Here is a 22,608-nt window from a genome sequence, read left to right as displayed (position 1 = left end):
GTCCGAAATCCGAGCGGGAAAATCCGAGGAAAGGGGGCGTGTTGCTAGGCAACGTCTGTCTTCCTAGTCGGAACTCCGACACGGATAAATAATAGAACGCACCATAATTAATGAAAGAATTTTCATTTATGGGTGATATCCCTTTAAGAATTTGTGGCATATTGTTGAATGTAAAGAGATATGTTTGCACATCCTCTTGTAATACTATCCCCTAAACTACACATAACTTCAGTGAAGTGTGATATTTAAACATGTCATTCAGAAGGACCCTTTATATCTGAATGGATGGTTTTGGCCAGATTAAAATATGCACTAAATATAATTCGGATTGGTAAAAATATTGGCTTGTGAGACTAACAGTCTGTGTATGTTGACTGAGCTATGCCACACTATCACAGCCAATCAGAAGATATTTAATGTTTAATGTACATTGTACATTATGTGATTGCAGGATTTTGAACTAATGCGGTTATGTAATGGGCGGAGCTACAAAGATGACGCGGCAGAAACGGAAACCAAATAACGTTGCAACTGGTTAGAACACAGCGTGATACATATTGCTACTGATGCGTCTTGATCCAAACAAAGAGAAAATCCACATTTGAGGGCCATGAAAGTTACATGAAACAGCATTTCTGATCTTAATTTTGGGTCTCTTAATGGCTTTATTGTTTCTAACAACATTTTAGCACTGTTTCAAAGCACACAGCATTTTATGCAAGCAGCACATTTCTAAACAGTCTTTAATAAACACGTTAATGACAGAGCAACCCTCCAGCTGTACAAGAGACTTAGTTATTTCTCCAGGCATCAGACATCTTACTTATTCCACAGTCATTAAGAGCTGTGCTTCAGGATATAGCAGAGCTGGTGTAATTACACAGGTACTGTGATGAGGAAGTTAGCAGTGGTATTCATCGTCTTAATTAAGGCATAAAGTCTCTGCTCTCAGCTAAAAGCAGCTCTGTTGGTTTAGGCAGCGCACAGGCTTCGTAGCATGTCAGTGTCATCCAGCACATCCTTTCAGGGTTGTAGTCTGCATTTGCATGTGGAAAGTAAACCACAGAGAAAGACTGCGATAAGGTAAGACGACCGAATGGAGAGTCAGCACCAGGCCGACCTTCGCTTTCACTTCCTCCTCAGAGCCTGTGGCGTTTTTCAGGTGCCGCGCATGCAAGGGTCTATGCGATTTGTCTAATTTGCAAGCTTCGGCGAGGGCCGCACCTGTTGCCCCGTCACCGCCTGCAGTCCCGAGCCCTCAACAAGCCGACAAGCACCCCCCAGATAATCCATTCTACCCACTATAACACGGATGCTCTCCCTGGTCCGTGCAGGACAAGGGCATTTTTCTCCGGTGGAGCACTCATATCCGCCATGCCGCTGATGGCTCATTACAGGCCAATTCATAAATATTGTCTCCAGTATTACCACTTGCAGGGCTCTCTCAGCTCCCCGGAGATTTATTCTTCTCTTTTACACCATGCTATTGTTTTCCTCCCGCTTTCTGTTTTTCATACCCCACCCTCCGTTCTTCCATACCTCTCACGGTTTGAAGCACCCGAGCCACATCTCTTGCCGCATGAAGACGACGGCGGCGGGTATTTGTTCCATTTAGAGTTGAAACAGGGCCAGAGGAACATCAAGTGACAGCAGCCACACAGCAGGGCGAAATGCAATCCTGCTCGATTGAACAATCATATAAGTGATGACAAAGTGCTTTATGACTATGCGGCTTTGTTGCACTTGGGTTTAGCCCACTAAGGTCTATGCAGGCGGTCTCATGCGACCTTGGCCCATTTTCACCTCAACTTCAGCTCCCAGAAGTGCTTTTATACCAGGATACCACATTCAGCTGGAATACGTTTTACCCTATATAACACAAAGAGAGATTTCACATTTACAGCTGTTCTGTGAATTTTCACAAGCGAAATCCACAATCAATAGAAATCCACGCAATTAGGAATTTTACGTGAAAAATATTTTGGGGGGGGGGGGTAGGCACTTTATTTTACAGTTTCTGTTACACGTTACATGTACTTGCTATAGTAATAATAAGTAAATTATGCATAATTAACTAACCCTATTACTAACCCTATTCCTAACCCTATAGTACGTACATGTTGTTAAATATTAATACTAATTACACTGCAACAACAAGGACACCTTAAAATAAAGCGTAACTTTTTTTGTTTCTCACACATTGCTACACTGTTGACAAGACACCGAGCCCTTTTTCCCCCATGATATTTTGCTAATGTGACTGCACCCTCATATGACGTTTTTGTGATTTTATTTCAGATATCAAGGCAAAAACGGACTGGAAGCCACTTGAAGGTACTGCCATTGTTGTTGTTGGTTTTAAAAAAAAAAAATTTATAGTCAAATTACCCTTGTTGCTTAAAGTATAGGCAATGGGGCTTCCAAATATTTGTGCCCAAGCTACAGTACTTGCAGGACCATGATGGAAACCAAACTCTTGTTTCGCAGATTTAAGCGCATCATAGCATGTCGCCGACTTCCAGCAGCATCGAGCGTGAGCGTCCTGTAGTGCATGATACCATCTGTCCATCAGTGGATTCCCTTTGAGTGTAGGATACCCAGTGGTGTTCCAGAGGTCTGGACCCACATTAGCACAACATCAAACAGGCTCCCTCCTACACATGCAGCACTGCGTGCTCTCCTGCTTATCTTATCTGAGACGGAAGGAGGAAGTCACCCCTCCGGTCCATCCCTGTAGAATTTGGCTTGACCTTTCTCATGCAAAGCTGAGAGAACTTGGAGGTTTTCTGCCCCGGCGACTGGGATTGTGTCCAGGGATATGCTTTAATGGGACACCTGCTGTGCTATTGTTAAAAATAAAGATAGGTATGACTGGCATCGCCTAGTATCTTAAATTCTTTAATAGGTGTTTTAATTCCACTTTATGACAGCAGTGATGAGTTTATGGGGTTAAAAGTGTTTCTTTAGTTTTATTTGTAGCACATGTAGAACAAACTTGCTGGGTCACATTTTGAAATAAATGGTTTTCTCCAAAACACGTTGGCCACAATTATTGGCACCCCTAGATTTTTTTTCGAGTAAGTATATCTCTGAAGTATATTCCCATTAATATTTACCTTTTTTAGCACACCAGGGTGACTAGGAACATGCAATTGTCTAGCTATGACTTCTTGTTTCACAGGAGTTTAAATATGAGGAAACACAAAGGCCAAGTTCCCTTAATCATCCATCACAATGAGTAAAACCAAAGAATATAGTTCTGATGTGCATCAAAAGATTGTTGAGCATCACAAAATAGAAAGTGGCTGTAAGAAAATAGCTAAATAATTGAATTTTTTTCCTTCATTTTGACCATCAGGGCAATAATTAAGAAGGTTCAATCAACAAAAGATGTTACGAATCTGCCAGGAAGAGGACGTGTGTCTATATTATCTTAATGCACGGCGAGGAGGAGAGTTTGACTGGCCAAAGACTCTTCAAGGATCAGAGATGGAGAATTGCAGAGATTAGTTGAGTCTTGGGGTCAGAAGCCTATAAAATAAAAATCCAAATAACCCCTACATCACCACATGTTGTTTAGGAGGGTTTCAAGAAAAATCCTCCTCACTCATCCAGAAACAAACTCCAGCAATTCAGTTGTCAGACACGACTGGAACTTCAAACGGCACAGGGTTCTGTGGTCAGATGAAACTAAAAAAAGAGCTTTTTGGCAACAAAGCCACCATATAGGTTTGGTGCAAACAGGGATAACAAGTACCCCATACCCACAGTTAAATATACCGCTGGATCTTTAATGTTGTGGGCCTATTTTCTAGCAAATACTAACAGATAAAAAAATCAAAACCTGACGGCTTCTGCTAGAAATCTTATTATGGGCCGTGGTTGGATCTTCCATCAGGAAAACGATTCAAAACAAACATCAAAATCAACACAATTGTATATTTTATATATATATATATATATATATATATATAAAAAAGGATAATTTATTCTTATTTCTAAATTTAAGTTAAATTAAAGGTCATTGAAGTGGTGTTGAATTTTTTTTATTTTTTTTTTATGGCTTTTTAAACTACAGATGGCAAAAGACAATCCAGATTGGTACTTGTGGTCCCTATTGCAATTCCTCCATGAGCACCCTGGGCTGTGAGCGCAGGCTGTGTGCAGTGAACCTCCTGGGGCAGGAAGGGCTAACAACCCTTGCATTGATCCAAGGAGACACTCAGCCCTCTAACCTGCTGAGTGCTCAGTTCAGGAGAACAATGGAGTTCAGCACACATCAATACAGCACCAGCCTATTCAGCGCACTCCGTTTATAAAGCCCAATGATGAGGTTGAAGCTCCTGAGTCTCTGCAATAGCAGGGCAGACACCTTCAACATCTGTATAAACCCCTTTCTTCCCATCATCATGGAAAGATATACAGACACCAGCCTCCCTGTGTTCCCTACTCCAGCTTTCTAACATCTTACCCTGTTCCTAATAGTCATGTTGTGGCAAAATGAGTCTCACCTACCACTCTAAATAGTTGGAGAGATTGGGATGGAGGAGGCTTTCTAGGCAGGAATGCACTGTTTGTCCCATAAGACACTAAATGATGTACAAGTGCATTTATTACAGCAGCCCCTATAAATCTGAGCCTGGCCTGAACTCCGGGGAGAGGTTAATGGATTACAAAGGGATGCGGTATCGAACCTTTGAGAAGTTTATACACCACATCAATATGTGCAAGGCTATTGATCATTTAGACCTTGACAGACAAATTAAATTCATAAACTTGATAATGCACTGGAATATTTGTATTGCTTACTACAGTGGAATAGGGCCCTTTTTTAATTTTTTTTTTAAACAATGCTGCTTTAAGATAAAGGTTTATTGACTGAAATTCACTTAATAGAGTCCACTGAAACCGCCAAGAGGAATGCTGAAATAATGTGAAATTTGGAGTAAGATGAAGTCCTTAGTTAATACTGCACAAACTTTATCCACATTTTCTTTTAGGTTGCTGAACATCTCATTACTTATGCAAATGATATATCAAATATGTAAATAATTTACTTTTAATAATGTTTACTTATGTAAATTTAAATGCATAATTGAAATTGTATTAATTTATTTTTTATGGGCTTTTTGCCAATGTTAGATCAGGAAGGCACCTGTTCCAACACAGGCAAAAAGCCAACAAACAAACAAATGTATTATATATGAATCACTTACATTAATTAATATTTCGTTAATGGATACTATAGCAGTTTCACTGCCTTTTTTATATTTACAGTAAACACTTTTATGTTGTCTTTTTTGTCGCAATGAAACCATGATACCATTGTTACATTTATTCCTATATTTAAATTAAAAATCAACAGTAGAAACAAAGATATTTGTGTTAAATCAAGTTTATTACAATTATGTACATTCGTCTTTTCATACCAGAATTTCTCTATGACAAATACCAGCAGGGTGTCAACAACATCAACATTGAGCAACGCTGTGCATTTCAGACAAACTGTTACAGACCTTTGAATTAAGCTTATTATAAAACCGATCCCACACGCACGCACGCACGCACGTACACACGCGCACACAAATGCTTAAATCCCTAATCTGAATTGCTGAAACTGAGCAGCATGAGTAAGATTCCTAACAAAACGATCGTAAAAACACAGTTGGAGATGAGAATGTCATCTTAAAAGAGATATAGGCACTGAATCTGTGGCTTATATCATGATTAATTCAGTAGCCCTCACAGAGGCTTTACAATGATTAGCTCAAATTAGCAAACTATGTTGTTTGAAGGACTCTGCCGCCACCAAAAACAACCTGCCAGTTGCAGGAACTCCTGAATGTGGTTTTAAGCAAAACTAGTACATGCACACACACACACACACACACACACACACACACACACTCACACTAAAGCTCTGTCTCATTCTGAAGCCGATGGTCTTCCTTCCTCTCACTTAAATAGCCAACTATCTTTGCAATGCCACTTCTGACACCAATCCAATACAATTAACGTTCTAGATCAAATGGACTTCTCTGATTCTATTAAAAGAATAGTTCACCCTATACATTACATTTATTTTCATTCTCATGCCATTCCAAACAGCCTTTCTTCTGTGGAACAAAAATGTTATATTTTGAAGAGTCTTCAAGTTTTTCTAGTGTTAAGTGACAGTTCATGTATAGTGACCACAGATGTTAAGCTCCAATATAAGATGCAGAACTGAATGATTCATTCACGAATCTGACAGATACAATTCTTGAGCTGTTAACTCGAGAAGAACCGCTCTGGCCATATCCAGTTGAACACAAGAACCCGATCAGTCCAATTTGTGAATTAACTGTGTGATTTGTGTGCCGGATCAACCGTTTAATCAAGACCATTTAATAACCATTCATGAATCAGACTGATCTGGTTCTCAAGTTCAACTCACCGACTCAGATCAACTTCATAATAAACAGACCACTTTATTGGGGTTTTTCATGGTCCACTTTTGTAATTTAACAGACCACTACGTCTGTTAAATTACAAAATTGAACTGTGGTTGTATGCAAAACAGCAGTGTGATCATTCTTCAAAATATATCCTTTAGCATTCCACAAAAAAACAAAAAACAAAAAAAACAGCATTAAGGTTTGAAATGACGTGAGTGATTTAAAGATTTTTGTATTTTTTGTTATTTTGACTGAACCATTCCTCTAACGTTCAATTGACATTTGGATTTGTAGCTTTTTAAATCAACGGCCAATTTTTAAAAGAAAAAAAAAAGTCACTGCATATCAAACGAACATAGCGGGTTTTTCTTGACATTGTATCATATGAATATATGCTATTCTTGTGTGGGTTAGTGTTAAGTCAGCCCTAGTCTAGGAAGTAAGAAAACATACACACGGCCAGACAGGTTGAGCTCTTTCATTGTGCCTTCGCATTGTGCCGCCACAGACCCACAATTCACCTGGCTGCGCTGTAATCCGGTTACTCTGAAGGTCATTTGTTAAAAGTGAAAATGTCACAATGGATCTGAGGCTCTTGTTCTCACTCCAGGATCTCTCTGGCTTTGTTTCTCATCAGCTGGTGAGTGAGTAATTTCATTAGTTAAATATTCATACGTTACTCTCCATTTACATCACTGGGGAATTTTTTTTGTGTCTTTTTTTTTAATCCTCTCATGACTTTCTGAGAGAAAAGCCCCCAAAGAGAAAAGCACAACTGTCAGCACCTCCGCTGAAGCATCCATTGTTTTACACAGTTTAATTACAAAACCCCAGCACCGTTTCATGTTAAGATTATTCACTGCAGGAGGCCTATATAATTTGGACTGGAGGGTTTGTCATGTAATATAATACAATATAACAGGCTTTCAGTATTAGATTTCCGATTTTAGCCTCCTTGACATTTCAAGCCGCATGAACTAATACATCTATTATTTGTCGATCATTTGATTATTAACATACTTCATAAACCAAATCAGCTACCCTGCTGGAGACTGGAGAGATACGACAGAGACAAACACATTTCTCTTTCGTCTCATTTTCTGTGTTCTCAAACATGTTATCCCTCCCTCTTTCTTTCTTCCACAGAAATCTCACTCTGATCACAAAATAAAAGGCATCGTTCTTACACAGACTGCTGCTGCCCCGTGTACTACACAATGTCAAACGTTTGAAGGGGAGTTGGTTCACTACGACAGAGTAAAAGGTCTATAGCAAGGTCTATAAAGAATAAGCGGATCCAACAGTGTTGGGACTCTGTGAACTAGTCTTTACTGCTGAACTAAACACAAAGCAATGACATACAAATCCAACGGCCTCAGATCACAAGAAAGCCAACTTTCTGATTCTTTGGTACCTCTAATTGGTTGCTATAGTCCCTACACTGCAATTGTTCACGTTTGTATTGGCTTGACAAACAGGCTTTTTTGGAGCATGACAGTCTCTATTAAAATAAGTAGCTAGCATTAAGGGGAAATGTATGGACTGACTGGCTGCAAAAGAAAAGTCATAATTCTCTCGTTGTCTATCCAAAAATGTCTGTTGCTGTGCTTGTTCAGGCATGCAGGAGGTTTGTGCCGACAGTCTGGTTTGCACGTTGAAAGTTTGCATGTTGAAAAGTCAAAAGGGTAAAGGACTGCAGTGAAAGGAACATAATCCACCTCAGCTGCCGCTCTGATACAGTGTTAAATGATGCTCACGGTAGCCATTTTACAGCAACGAGGGTGTGATATCTGGACTTAAATTAACTCTCAGGAAATCTGGGAAAAGGTGATTGGACGGATGAAGTCTGGTTGGGGGTTAGTCTCTAATCAACCTCGCTCTCGTTACTCGCCCCCTCTGGACGCCGCAGTTTCTCCACCTGTTCGTTTATCTGTCCGTCGCCTCCTCTCCTGTCCTCTGTCTGCACGCTCAGGGGGTCTTCCTCATCCGCATGGATCACATCGTCATCCTCGTCTTCTTCGTCCTCATCCTCTTTCTTTTCCTCCTCCCCCTGAACTTCCATACGGACCTGGTCTTTCAGGTCCAGAGGGAGAATCGCGCCCAGGCCCACGTCTCCGTTCAGGCAGTGTGAGCCGGACGGGGTGGCCAGGGAGCTGTTGCCCTCTTTGACTGGGGAGGAGTTGGCCGATTCGTTGCTGACAGGCGAGATGTCGCTGCTGCTGTTGGTGTGGTTGACTGAGGGAGGGTTGGACAGTGACGCTGGTTTGAGAGGGATTTGCCAGGATGGGATTTTGGGAACGGAAGGTGAAGCAGGGAACTGTCTCCTGAGAAGAAAGAGGACGTGAATAGAAAATTACAAGCGTTTTCTTTGAACTGTTTGCTGAAATCTCTCACAACAGAGTGCAGATTGTGCCTCAGGCTTGATTCTGACTAAAATATGCACAAGTGAGTCCAGCTATTGTGCTTTGGAAACACAAGCAAATTTGTCAGTATGGTAGTACATGAGAGATTATGTCCATATGCACGCCACACCTGGCATCTGATTCAAAACAAAGCATGTCTTCACAACAAAAGTCAAATAAATTCAAAAGCGACTTCAGATATGTACTGTCAAGGTGGTTTTGTTTGAATATGAGGCAACAAGTTGAGCAGATGGTGTGCTTGGTTTGCATTTACAGCGAAGATCTCACATCTTGAGAAGGACAACCAGATAAAACATTCAGACACTGGAAGAAAAAGGTAATTGCAGCATAAAATGTTTAATGAGAGTGAAACAACAGACAGAATGAAAGCTTTTATCTGTGTGAATTTCAGATGTATGAGATTACTTGGATCTTAATTTGCATGATACATACATAATCAAGTAAACATTAATGAAAGTGAGGGAAGATCCATCTTGGGGCATTGAGGGAACCTGTTGGATGCATCAGGCCTCATTAACCAGTAATGAGCCGGTTCCAGCTACATGCCCCGGTGAAGAGAACGATATGACACATACAGATCAAACCATCTCAGACACATTTATCTGCCGAAACGTACCAAGGAATACAAATATCAGCTGCCCTGAGTGAGAAACAACACTCTCCACTCATTTACATATTGATAATACAAAACTTGCACGTTGGAAGATCTACTAGAGGCCTCTTTCAGGCTGTTTTGAGCACTCTGTAAAGATATTTGTAACGGCAGATAAATGGCTTTTGTAGATGTCACATTTAATTTACTTGAAAATAGGTCCAAGGTCCATCTAATTTTCAAAAAAGAATTGGGGGGGTTCTGGTTTGTGGAAACATTTTTAATGCTGCATCAGCTTTAGGATTGACATCCACACAACATTTTGAATTAAAGTCCCTCAGTCTCATTATAGCCCCTGTCAAATCAAATATGGCGTCTATTATGACTAAGGTCTATTGTTATTGTCTACTGTCTATTGTTATAGCTGATTAATCATGGAAAACAGTTACCTGCTGAGAAGAAGACCCTTAAGAGACACAATCTCAGCCTTGAGTTCACTGATGCTCTGAGACTCCAGCATGCGGTTGGTGGCAGATGAGGCCTGAAGAGACAGAATTACAAAAAAAAATGATGATCATTATAATTTTTGTCATCATCAAACACTTGAAACCAAGGATCATTATTAGCCCCCTTACACATAATCCTGATTATCTTTTAAAATGCTACCTAACCCACTGGTTAAAAAATTGACATTTACAAATTGTTTAAAAATATGTTAACCCTCTACTCTCTTTAAAGGTAAAGATCTGCCCTAGAATGTTAAAAAGTCACTCAATGAACAAAATAATCTGATGCATTCAAACTGCCAATATGAGACAATGAATGTCCTCAAATTCATGATATCAAACCACAACTATACTGACGAGTCCCAACTACTGTATCTTCTCCACCCGTAAGGTCAGGATCTTTCAGAAAAAGGCTAAGGGAATTAATCATGCCATTTTTACATATTTTTCCATATTGCAGACTGCTGATTTGAGCAGGACAGAGGTGTTTGATAAGAGGTCTCTGGCACAACAATGGAAGTATTCATCAAGTCAGAGAGGTTTTTATTAAAAGAAGCCTTATCACTAACTGCTTGCCATGGGATGAATTGCTGAAGGGAGTGATGGCCAATTGAAGTGGCCAGCAAACATTTGAATAGCAAATTAATTCAAGGGAAAAAAAGCCCCAAAAAAATCCATCCATCATTTTTTTTTCTCCAAATAGACAGGTGGTTGGTAATGTCAATTTATGAAAGGAAACCCACTTCAAGAGAGATAGAGAGAAAAAAGGGAGATTTTTAGCACCTGTACATTTCTATTTCAATTCTCCAAACGTTCTGACAGATCAGCCCAGGCTCTCAAGCAAACCCCGTTGCTGTACGGAGCCACTGACTCCTTGAAGCGTCCACAAGCAAACAATCTACCCCATAATCCCATTCCAGTTCTTCTGCCCGCCGAGGGGGGAGGGGTGAAGGAAAGCAGGAAGAGGAAGTGGAAAAAAGGACTGGGGGGAAAAGGAAAATAAAAGTGTAATTAAGAACGTCGGAGTCACCGGGGGCGGCTAGTTAGAAAGCAGAGACCCCCTATCGAGAGGAGAGGGATAACTCGGACTCTTCCACATGTAATTAAATCTAAAGTAAATTAATTGAATCACATCTGAAAAGGATCAGACTCATTTACAGCGAGGGCTGGGGAGGGATGGCGTCTCCTTTCTGCTCCTAAAGCCCTCAGATAAGCGTGGCATTTTCGAAGAGGCCACATCTGATCCGAGCCGTGCGCATTAGGCCTGGTGAAGACACTCTTATTACAGGCCTCACCTCATTATGGCCATCTTAATCCCACACTCCCCACGGCATCTGGTATAATAAGGCTGGAATGTACCTCTTGCTCATTTTACCTTTGTAACGGGGAAAAAAAATTAATTGCTTCGGAGGCTTAGCTTACACTTCTCGGACATAAAATCTAAATAATATTTTAACAGAGGCTACAAAGCACCTCTCAGCCGGCGGTGTTTAAACTTCCACGGTTGCAATTCTTCATTTCGAGAGCCGAACACACACGCACACACATTTAGTGATGACCGTTTAATTGCTGCTAAAGGCCTTTCTCTGCATGTCTTTGACTGTGTGAGCAGCCATCCAGTCAGAGGGGTCAGTGCAGTGTGATCGGGGTCCGTCACCCTCTTAAGTGTGAACAAAGCTTCACCACAGTCTGGGTAATTATTTAAGGAGGTAGAGCGTACCGTACAAGAGAGGTATATGCACGTACTTACACCACAGCAGCAGCCAGACGAGGAATACATTAAAGCAAATGTCTGCAGAACATTAACAACGGATAATATCTTATGTCGAGTTAAGAAATGTCTGAATGCAAATTAATTCACTGCTTGCCTCTCTGATGCTATTTCCACCACGTAATGCATGTATATTTATGGCTGAATCAGCTCGAAAATAAATCCCAAGGGAGTGTTTTCTGGTGAAAACACTGGTACAATTTATTTGAGCCTGTTTATTCACTTTCCCAGTGGAAGAAGAAAAAAAATGTAAGAGCTTCTAATCTTCCATGAGCAGCCACTAATAAAGACAGCTATCATTGGATTCAAACGTCACAGCAATTTAACTTAAATAGTCATGATGATAATGGTTTATATATGTGGAGAATGAGATGCAACATTCTGATACTGAATTTGGAAAAATAAAAGGGTGAGTAAACAACAATTTCCATTTGGAGTGAATTATTCCTTTTAAAATTATGCAATAAAAATAAAAAACAATATACAACTATTGAAAAAAGTAAAGTAATTTCTAGCACCTGATAAAGTACTAAAGTAAAGTTTTTTGAGCAGTGCAAAGGCAATGCAATAAAACCACTTCTTTAGAAGTTCCAACTGACTTTCTTTATCAGTTAACGACTTTATCAATCAGCATTTGAATAACAGTTTCAGGTGTGCATAATGACATTTAAACACAAAGTATGTAGCTAATCTACTGAGATGAAAAAGAAAACGAACATAAACATGAGCATAAACTCGTGTATGAGCACTAACTCATCCAGAGAAAAAGGCCAACTGTGCTCACAAAACAGAACATACTTCATTTGTGTGGTTTTTAAAATATATTTATAAAAAAAAAAATGTTTACTTAGCAGCTGAGGAAACAGGAGTCACCATGTGTTTCGGGTTAAATACACATTTACGCATTAAAGAGTTTAATTGCCAAGCTTGGCGCATTCTGCACAGAGTGAAGAACCCCAAAAAGGCAACTCGGAAAACCGCACACTGAAAACGATACAACAGCCAAAAGGCGTAACACGTGTGCTTAATTTCATGCTCCGGACCTGAAAATAATTTCCCCCGATTTCCCATATGGCTTTAGACGACATCTCTCAAAACAAAATTTAAGATCAGCATCAAGTAGACTTTATAATTTGTTTAATGGGCTTTTTGATGTGAAGTATACTTTATACACACTGCTGCTTTCCAGCAAGGCACTCATAACAAATGAAGCTTTTTAATTCAATCTGGAATTTGACAGAGAATTTCAGCCATTTCTACTTGACTTAGGACTGCTGTTGCAGATGATGACTGGAAGTGTGTTGAACAATAGATCAATGTTGTGACATTTTTTTCTGGAACCAGCAGAAGCACATCTGAGGTGAACCATAGATGATTTTTTGGGGGGGCAAGTCAGTTTATGGATGGCGAACTTCAAGAGCGCGACGGAAGGAGGTTGGGGAAGGGGGATGTGAGAGTAGTGGTGAGTCTGCAATTCTAGCAAACTTCAGAAGGGTGAGAGATTCATATTTTCACTTCAATTTGTGCCAGGCCAGATGTGTTTGCATATGCTTTCCTACGGGATCCAGATGCTTCAGTAAAACACCCATGTGCTTAACAAGCTGTGGACATAAAACATGCCCTCGATTGCGATTCCAAAGCGCTTTTTGGAGCCTGTTACAAGATGAGTCATCACAGTATCGCAAGATACAAACTGTATCTTAAGAGTTTCACATTCTGGCAATGTTTTCAGCAGGCGATTTTCCTTAGATGACTATTCATTATAGATTATAAACACATGTCTTAAGAAAGGATTTGAAGGCCTTATCATCATGAGGAGCATTCTTCTGAAATGACACCATGATGCATTCAATTAGCATGTGATAAAGACAACAAAATCAGCACTGCCACAATAGACAAACAACAAAGATCTTGTTTGTCTATCTTTCTGTGCATTCTTCTCTTTTGTTTACGGTTGTCTATTACTGTGGGTGGTGTGGCATAGTGGTCTTGTGCTTTGAAATGCATCAGCTAAATGACTATGACTTCAATTCCTTAAATCTGAAATCTGAACCTCGTTACATATGTATTTATTTATTTTCTGTAATATTTATTTGTCTATACTTACAAATATATTTGTTGCATATTTTAAAATATTTTAATTTATATTTAAAATATATATATATATTTAAAAATGATTCAGGAATAGCAATGTGGTGTGCTTTTAAGTGATTCTTTTCCTGCATTGAAGTGATTTTATTTTCCATTACAACAAAATGATAATGCGCATTAAGCATGTAACTGTGGCTTTATCTATGTATTTTATCATTCTTGTAATGACAGGAAATTATTCTTTATCATGCAACCCTGTAGCTTCATAAACCAGGTACATTTAATAGCTATTTATTATCAACAGTGTTGGGTGTAATGCATTACTAATTAATTAATTACTGTAATTAAATTACTTTTCCCTTAAAAAATGTAAGTATGGGTAGTACTTAATTTTTCTGTAATTTAGTTAGTTAATTCTGATGTAATTGCATTAAATACAGTATAGACTATAGAACAATTCTATATAACACAATAAGGTATTTAACCTCAAAATGTAATGTCTAATGTTAAAATGTGTGTTATTAATGTAACCTTCTCCCTTTAAATACTTTAACTAAAAGCACAGTTTCAAGTCTATCCTTCTATTGTTCATCTGGTCAAGGTTGATATGGGATTTAGAAAGTAGTTACTATTGTGTAATGCAATACTTTTTAGAGAAAGTAATTAGTACAGTAATCTAATTACACTGTTGAAGATGTAATTAGTAGCTAGTAATTAATTACTGTTTTAGAGTAACTTACCCAACACTGTTAATCAACAAAACACAAAAAACATCTTCGTAATTATTTAATTGACACACCTCAAACTCAAAGTTGTGGCTCAAAGAAAATCTTACTGGTCCAGTTTTAGTTGCAGTATGGGTGGGGGTTTAATTGAGGTCTCAGCCCAGATGAAATTAGCAGAAGGCAAATGACAGATTGAGGAGAGATCAGGAGGGGTTGGCAGCGTGGGTTCACTTCCTGTCCCTGGATGGCTTGCTTGAGCGGTCTGGAGATGGCCGTACGTTCTTTATGGAGCTCCCATGACATGGCTTGTCCTGCTGATGCATATTTTTCTCTTCTGAACGGCATATGAGCTCTGTCACAACTAATATTCACATCAGGGTTAGGCATCAGTCTCAATGTCACTGAAAAATGCCCCGTGTTGTTTTAAACTTGAAGTGGCCTTGTTTTATAGAGGCAGCGCCCATGAAACTGAACGCCGCAATGAAATTGCACACTGATGTCTTTATTTAAACACAGCAGATCAACAAAACAAGTGTCTACTACCATTCATATTATATCTAGGAGAAATCACAAAACTGGGGAGGAATGCAACTGTTTTAGATTTCCTTTGTTAAAGCTAAATTCCTTCAGCTTTTTTAAAAGTTCCTTTACACGGGTTAGCTGCGCTCTCTTATTGCAGTTATTTCAGACAATAAAAGGCATTTTATGCATTTCTATCCTGCCGATTAAGCAGTTTGATAGGAATTATATAATGCACATGGAATTTTGTTCTCTGATGATGACTATGCAACAAAAAAGTTCAAGTCAAACCTGATTTTAAGAGCTTTAAGAGCTGTGGTGAAGGGGAAGATTATCACTGAATAACAACTTAAATTTCGCTGTTATTCACATATAACTATCATATAACTTCATAAGAGCTAGGTAGTCATATGGACTACTTTTATGGTGGTTTCTGACAGTTTTGGAGCTCTCTAACATCAAAAAAAAGTATACTGGTATACAGGACTCGGCAATATATCTTTTTTTGTAGTCACATGGGTTTGAAACGACATGTAAAGAGTTATTGATGACAGACTTTTTATCATTTTTAAATGTAAAGGTTATCTGTCTATCGCTGTAGCAAGTGTGTGTGTGATTACCTGGGAGTTGGCCAACTCTTGTGTCAGCTCCTGTATTTTCTTCTGTTGCTGGACCAGCAGCTCCTGCACTGAAGCCAGGGTCGTCTGCAACTGGGTGACTGCAACCAAAAACACACAAATGAAGGTAAGTCTACACCCAAAACATTTACCAGAACTTCACAGGCAAGAAAACGACAGCTTTAGTCGAGAACCAGTGCAAACCGACACATCCGTTTGTTTGAAAGCATTACCGACGATAAACACACAGTGGTTTTCTCTTTGATTTAGCCTTCAGCTCAATCAGTAATATAAGACACCTCTATTTGTACAAGATTAATCACCTACGTCTGCTCTTATATCAAATCAGGGTCTCTTAACCTCCATTAGCATGGGTTTGAAACGCTGGCTCTATCAAACTCTCCAAACAATCAACAAGATGAAAAAAAAAAAAAAGCCGCTCATTTGGGAGGCAGCAGGGCTAGACACTACTGTCCTCACTAATCTTACTAAATACAGCTCATTTTCCTCCCTCTCTGAAGATTGAATTATTGTCAGATTGTGCTGGTCCCGAGGATTAGAGAAAGCCCAAGAAAAACAGCCCTAGCAGGGCCAGAGTTGGTGTTATTAATGGGGGTATCATTTCAAATAACCCAGAGCACAAGTTGCTCTCCCCCTGTTTCCAGTCACACATGCATTCCCAAACAATGCATTAAGTTTCCAAACTGATTATGTTACAGAAAACCAATAAACGCCTCTATAAATCATGCTCTGTAAAGTGTTAAATCAACTCTAATTGGATTAACATCAGCAGATATTATTAGCTGCCGACTGTTGGCTCTCCGGCGCACAGTTCCAGGGCTCTCCTTTCATAGAAACAGCCTTTCCACTTTCTGCTTAAGAGCTGTTACATGTTTCTTTCTCTCACAGCCTTTGTCTGTCTCATTAGGTGACTACTTACACAATAAGAGACGCTGAACAGTTTTTCATGCTGAATAATAATGATTGTACTAACTCAGATGACTATATTAGTATTAACAAGAGATCTGAAATCCAATTTATTAACCTGTCTTCAAAAACATATATTTAAAAAACAGTTGACTCAAAAATGTTAATTTACTCAACCTAATGTTGTTCCAAACAAGTTTTCTGTGGATCACAAAATGAGATATTTTGCAGAATGCGCATACAAACCTGGTTGCTTGGTCCAGATGGCACAAATTTTGAATGTGTGTGAATAATTTGAAAGCAATGAGGGGATCAATAACTTAACTTAAATGTCAGTCCCCAGACAAACCAATCATATGGCTACAGTACAGATGAATTCATACATCAGTAAACCATATGGGATTTAGAACTTATACATGATGGCTGAATTTTTATTCTTGGGTGATCTAGCCCTTTAAAAAAAAAAAGAATTATAGATCTGGGTTCATATGTGATCATGGACTCGTTAAATATCACATTTACTGAAAGTCACCCTTACGATTTCAAATATTCCTTAGAAGCACATGGTTAGAAGTTACTGTACATTAAGCCATGGTGCTCAAGTGGGTCATGCTGGTTTGAATACAGCTCGCAACATCTCACAACCTTCATTTAATCCTTTTCTACCCATGATTTCCAGTTATCTTCGTACTATCCTTTGAATAAAATAGCTAGAAGGTCTAAAGTAAAAATCTGTTCCAAGCAGGAATGCCACTACAGCCTAAGTCAACCACAGCAATTCCTGCGATATTACACGGAGAATGAGCAGCAACTGCACTTGACCTCTAAACCCACCAAACACTCATTTCATACTCAAAACACAAGGAATAATGCCTCCATTTAGTGTGGCTCGGGTTTCCACAAACGTTCTCTTTGGAGAAAACAATTGGGCGAATTTGAGATCCTGCAAGTGGCTCCGCAGCTGCTACAAGGAGGCAGACAGTGTGTACAGCGTAAATTATTCAGTAAATACCTCAATATAATGTACACTGCATATGTCCGGGCCTGTCTGAGGCTTTATTGGCCAGCTGGTCACCAATATGCTATCCGCAGACAAAGAGACCAAGCAGCTAGTACAATTCCATTACAGCCAGCACGAGGGTGAGTGTGTACGACAAAGTGCTTCCAAGACCTGTTCTTTAATTGCGTGTGGAAAGTTGTTGGGAAATCATAATGGAAGTCAAGGCTTACAATCAAAGGCTGCAAGAGTAATGGAGCCACATTCAAAGGAATACATCACTCTGCCGCACTTGGCACTAGAGAAATACACAAACTTTAACAAAGGAGTGCGGGCAATTGGCAAGAGCGGCAGTCACTTGCTATTACTCACGTTGTGAGAAGTGGGGGAAACTCACTCCGTAATTGCAACCCTCTCCCAAACTGTTAACTGAAACAGTCATTAACTACAATAGCAACTTGGCTACTGCAGCCACAGCAAATTAGATCAGCGGCGTGACTGACTGAGTGACTGGGGGTAGCTACGGCTCTTCCAGGAGAAAACCAGAGAGTTGTGGAGGGAAGGAGGGAGAGAGAGAGAGAGAGAGAGAGAGAGAAAAAAAGATGGTCAGGAACAAGTGTTTCACAAAGGAAATATGAAAAGCAGCTTCAGCCCGGAGCAATATAAATACTCTTATCATCTGAATGTGACGCTAAACAAAACAGGAATCCTGTTAAAACCAAACAAAACAAGGGCTAGACAGGCAGCGTAACACAAAGGAGGCTTTTTTTGCATATATGAACCAAAATGGCAATGAAGAGGCTCATTTGATAATCAGATAAAGAAACCCACATCAAGCTTGCACGCAATGGCTCACAATCGACTGGCCTTTTGGTAACCCTCCCCAAACTAAAAAGCTAGGCAACGGAAAACATAATGCAGTGACGCAACCAACCAAAATCACTCGCCCTTTATCCTATATGCCCCAAATTTGCTTATATTGATCTCCTGGATAATGAAAACAAAACTATATGCATAACAGAAGGCTACATTGAGATCATAAGTCCATGTATAGAACTAGATTATTTACATGGTTTTATAATGCAAATAATAATATTATAATATTAATAAATGGCAAGCATACTTTGAAAAAGTCTTTTATAAACAACAACAAGTCTGTTGTCTATTATAAGTCAAGAGTGCCTGCTTTGCATGTACTGTTTCACATTCACAGACTGTTACATATCTACAATTTAAAAAAATGCAAATGTTTTCATGGTATTCAGCTAGACTGGGAAGAAGAATATTTCCTAGCAGAAATCTGTTTACTAAGCCCTTTAACTCATTACACGCAATTCAAACTGAAAGCCTACTACAACTGAAAATAAAATACGTAATTATATGTAAAAAGATGTCAAATATGCAATAATATGTCTTTTACTGTGACGCTGAACAGTGGTGCAGGAAACACTTATTTGTAGAACTAAATAAAGTTTGTTTTTTAGGATGTGTGAAACCTTAAAGAGCTTCAACCTTTTTTAAAAAGAAAAAAAGAAGAAAAAAGGAAAGCCTGGTGAATATTCAGATGTCAAAATTACCTTTGTACTAATCTAATGCTCACCTAAGGTTAATCTTCAAAAACACTAATAATTTAATAACACGAATCTCAAAAAATTTCATACTGTACATCATAATGTTGTGAAGCCAAAATTAACTTGTAGCATATAAACAATTCATTAATTTAATCTATTCATACAAAATAATAAATTATTTTAATATATCGGATATGTATCAGTTATCAAGAATGATGGGTTTCTCAGTATCAGCCAGAATTTAATTTCCCAGAGCATACCTATTTTTAATGGTTAAATATATGCAAGGAAGACAAGACCATACATCAAATATGCAAATTGACGTAAGGACCAGTTGCAATTCAGCATGCAAATAATGTAATTGCATCACTGTCTGTTAGATTACGAATAGCGAATATTCTATATTCACTCACTTTAATCTTAATTTTAACTTTAAAACTTTACATAACGCAAATAGATTTGAACAGAAATACAAAAAAAGCTCTCATAAGGCTGAAATTATATACAAAAAGATCCTTTAAGTTTCATGTTAAGCAGAGGTGTAAAAATCCTAACCAGAATGTTTAATGAATAAGTCCTGCCTTGCAAAACCTGTCATAAAAAAACTGCATAAGTTGTCCTGCCTCTCTTTAGAAAAAAAAAATGTTGCAAGAGTGAATTGTCGTTTACACAGAAGGAGCCACCCAGCTGTAAGTCGACTGCGGCACTAACGAGACAAAGTTTCTTCGGGAAGTGTCCCGCTTTCATGGTTGCCGGGATGTTTAATTACACCGGCTGCGTAGTGGGTAAAGAGAGGGGGAGGAGAGAGGAGGAGAGGCATCCCTCTCTGACAGCCTAGCTGAGATTCCTCACCTGTCCAAGGCGGGAGACGCACCTGTCAGCGCACACTTAATCACCAGCGCACTCCGGGCCCAACCGGGGAGCCACACCACCACGCCGAAAATTAAAATGAACTTTCTTGCCACGCAGTTAAGAAGGCAAAAAAAAAAAAGAAACGCTGTCATTCCTCTTCCCCTCATTAATATTCTGAGGTTAAGAGCTTTTCAGCGAAACGTAATTAATTGAAGCTGAGCTGACAGTAAACAAGCAATTTCAAATTAAAGCAAAATGACAGGACCGTCATTTGTAAAATGTGAGCAGATTTTGGCGACAGATAAATGAAGGAAAATGTTAAGGAGGAAAAAGTGATGAAGATATTAATCTTCACCTGTCTGTGTCAGCGTGCCACTCATATCCGCGATGTTGCTCTCGATCCGCTGCAGATGCTTCTTGTCCTCTTTGCTGCCCATAATGAGGGGAAGGATGTATTTCTGCAATTAAAAACAGGGCACGCTATTAGAATTCCACTCAGGAACAGGGAAAACAGGCCTGCGGACCAGGACATGCTCTGTTGCTAACTCAACAAATAGACAAAGGGCTAATCTATTAGCGTTAGCATAGTCAAACCAAAACTTAACCCTCACTGAAGGCTTCTTATGTTCATGACTTTTTTTAAAGAGCTCTATAAGCTTTTCTATCAAAATATAGTGAAATATTATTACAATTTAAAGGAAACATTTGGTATTTTAATATATTTTAAAATGTAATTTATTCCTTAGATGGCAAAGCTGATTTTTTAGCAGCCATTACTCCAGTCTTCAGTGTCACAGTTGAGTGGCTTAATATTTTTGCGAACACTACGATACATTTTTTGATAAGAAAGTTATAAAAAAAACAGTATTTATTTAAAGTAGAAATGTTTTGTAACATTATACATGTCTTACTGTCATTTTATTTTATCAGTTGAATGCATCCTTATCAAAAAAATTATAGTGACCCCCAACTTTAATATAGTCAATATATTTTTCTGGCACAATAACAAAGAGGGGTTTTGAATGATCACAATTAGGTGACAATCTCTCTCTTTTTTTTCTTTTCTTTTTTTTTACTGAATGAAGTAATTATGAATCAGACTTAATAAAGCTATATTTAAGAGCGGCTAGACAAAGACTATGCTTTACTATGTTTTACTATATGTTCTAGTACATCAGCACAATATATCAAACAAACAGAAATAAAAGAAATGAGGAGAAAAAAAAATCAATACTAGTGTTTGTGCTTGATTTCACAGTATCAGGTTCAGTATTGTGTTTGGCAACGGCAGACAAAACATCATTAATATGAATTATGATTAATAGGCCTGCATTCATGCTGAAAAAAACAGGACCTTTTGTTTTTTTTAATCCCTCTCAAAAGTCTTGCGGTTTTCTCACTTCATCCAGAGTAATTTGCCTCAATGGCTGACACTGAGGCCAAGAATTAAGCATCGGGGCATGACTCTGGGTTCAACATCATTAAGTCTTTTAGCCCACAGGCTGGCTTCTCCATTTGAACATGTCACCTTCTGAGGACAATTGCTTGTCAGAGTTTAAGCCTTGTAGAACAACATCTCCAAACACTGAGAATAAGAAGCAAAGGTCAGACGGCTGGCGCTTCCACGATTCTCACGCCATTGCTGTTATATTTACAAAAGCGCAAGTCGATTTGTTTCCCTCGACAAATAAACAGCACATAGACGGGGAGATTAAAATGGCATTTGGTGAATAGCTGGGTGCTGTAAAGTGTAATGTGCGTGTGCAGACTCTCCGTCTGGAAAACAGTTGGCCTTAACAGGTTTTCACAGCGGCGCAACCGTTGTTGACACCAGCATAAGTAATAAACACTTTTAAGTTGAAAAAATCAGAATGAGTGTCAACACCAGGGTAGTTAATAAGAGAGCTGCTGTGAGCGCTGTTTACAATGTGCTCTATAGCATAAATAAAGTGGAGGTGGAGGACAGGGCATATGGTGGCACCGGTGAGCTGTTCCTCTGACATGACAGCAGTGAGAGCTCTCACACCAGGGAACTGCACCTCCAGCCACGGGCACAGATCCTCTCAACAGCAGAGACCCACACGGGGGACTGGAGAATCACAAACTCTGTGTGTGTGTGTGTGTGTGTAAGAGAGAGCATGAGACACAGAATGAAAATGAGAAAGGAGTGAAAAAGAGAGATACAAAGAACAGAAATGCATTTTTTACATTTTCTAAAGAAATTATGAGTGGTGCTTGTCTGCGCAAAAGTCACTTTCACAATGCTGTGGTCGGTTGCTATTGCATCACTACACGGTTGCTAAAGTGTTCAGTGTTTTTTTTATTTCCTAGAACATCTCTAGGTCCAAGTCAAAAGAGCCCACACAAAAGTCTCTATTATACTGTCATCTCTAATCATGTCTGTTTTTTTTTGTTTTGTTTTTTTGCACATTTTATTGTCTGCCAGGTAAATATCTTAAATCCAATCTTTTTGTGAATTTGCTCATGGTTTATGGGCAATACACTATTCAGGAGTTTGGAGTTGGTAAGATTTTTTTGTTGTTGTTGATGAAAGAAAGAAATCTCTTATGTTCACCCAGA

At 39.0% G+C, this 22,608-nt stretch overlaps 1 protein-coding gene across 1 annotated transcript in view; it reads right to left on the bottom strand.

The window, feature by feature from the left end:
* Positions 1-5,379: 5,379 nt before the first annotated feature.
* The window catches only part of pex14 (peroxisomal biogenesis factor 14), a 65,517-nt gene continuing 48,288 nt past the window's right edge, over positions 5,380-22,608 (bottom strand). Inside the window, exons 6-9 of the mRNA XM_056239431.1 lie at positions 20,384-20,486; positions 15,685-15,782; positions 9,902-9,993; positions 5,380-8,761 (exon numbers count right to left, since the gene is read on the bottom strand). Of these exons, the coding sequence (XP_056095406.1) occupies positions 8,302-8,761; positions 9,902-9,993; positions 15,685-15,782; positions 20,384-20,486 (753 nt within the window). The 3' untranslated portion in view covers positions 5,380-8,301. The remainder of the gene's footprint in view (positions 8,762-9,901; positions 9,994-15,684; positions 15,783-20,383; positions 20,487-22,608) is intronic.

Source organism: Rhinichthys klamathensis, unplaced genomic scaffold (assembly GCF_029890125.1).
Source record: "Rhinichthys klamathensis goyatoka isolate OS25496 unplaced genomic scaffold, OSU_Roscu_1.1 h1tg000020l_1, whole genome shotgun sequence".
NCBI classification, from domain to species: domain Eukaryota; kingdom Metazoa; phylum Chordata; class Actinopteri; order Cypriniformes; family Leuciscidae; genus Rhinichthys; species Rhinichthys klamathensis.
This window is presented reverse-complemented; position numbering and strand designations above follow the sequence as displayed.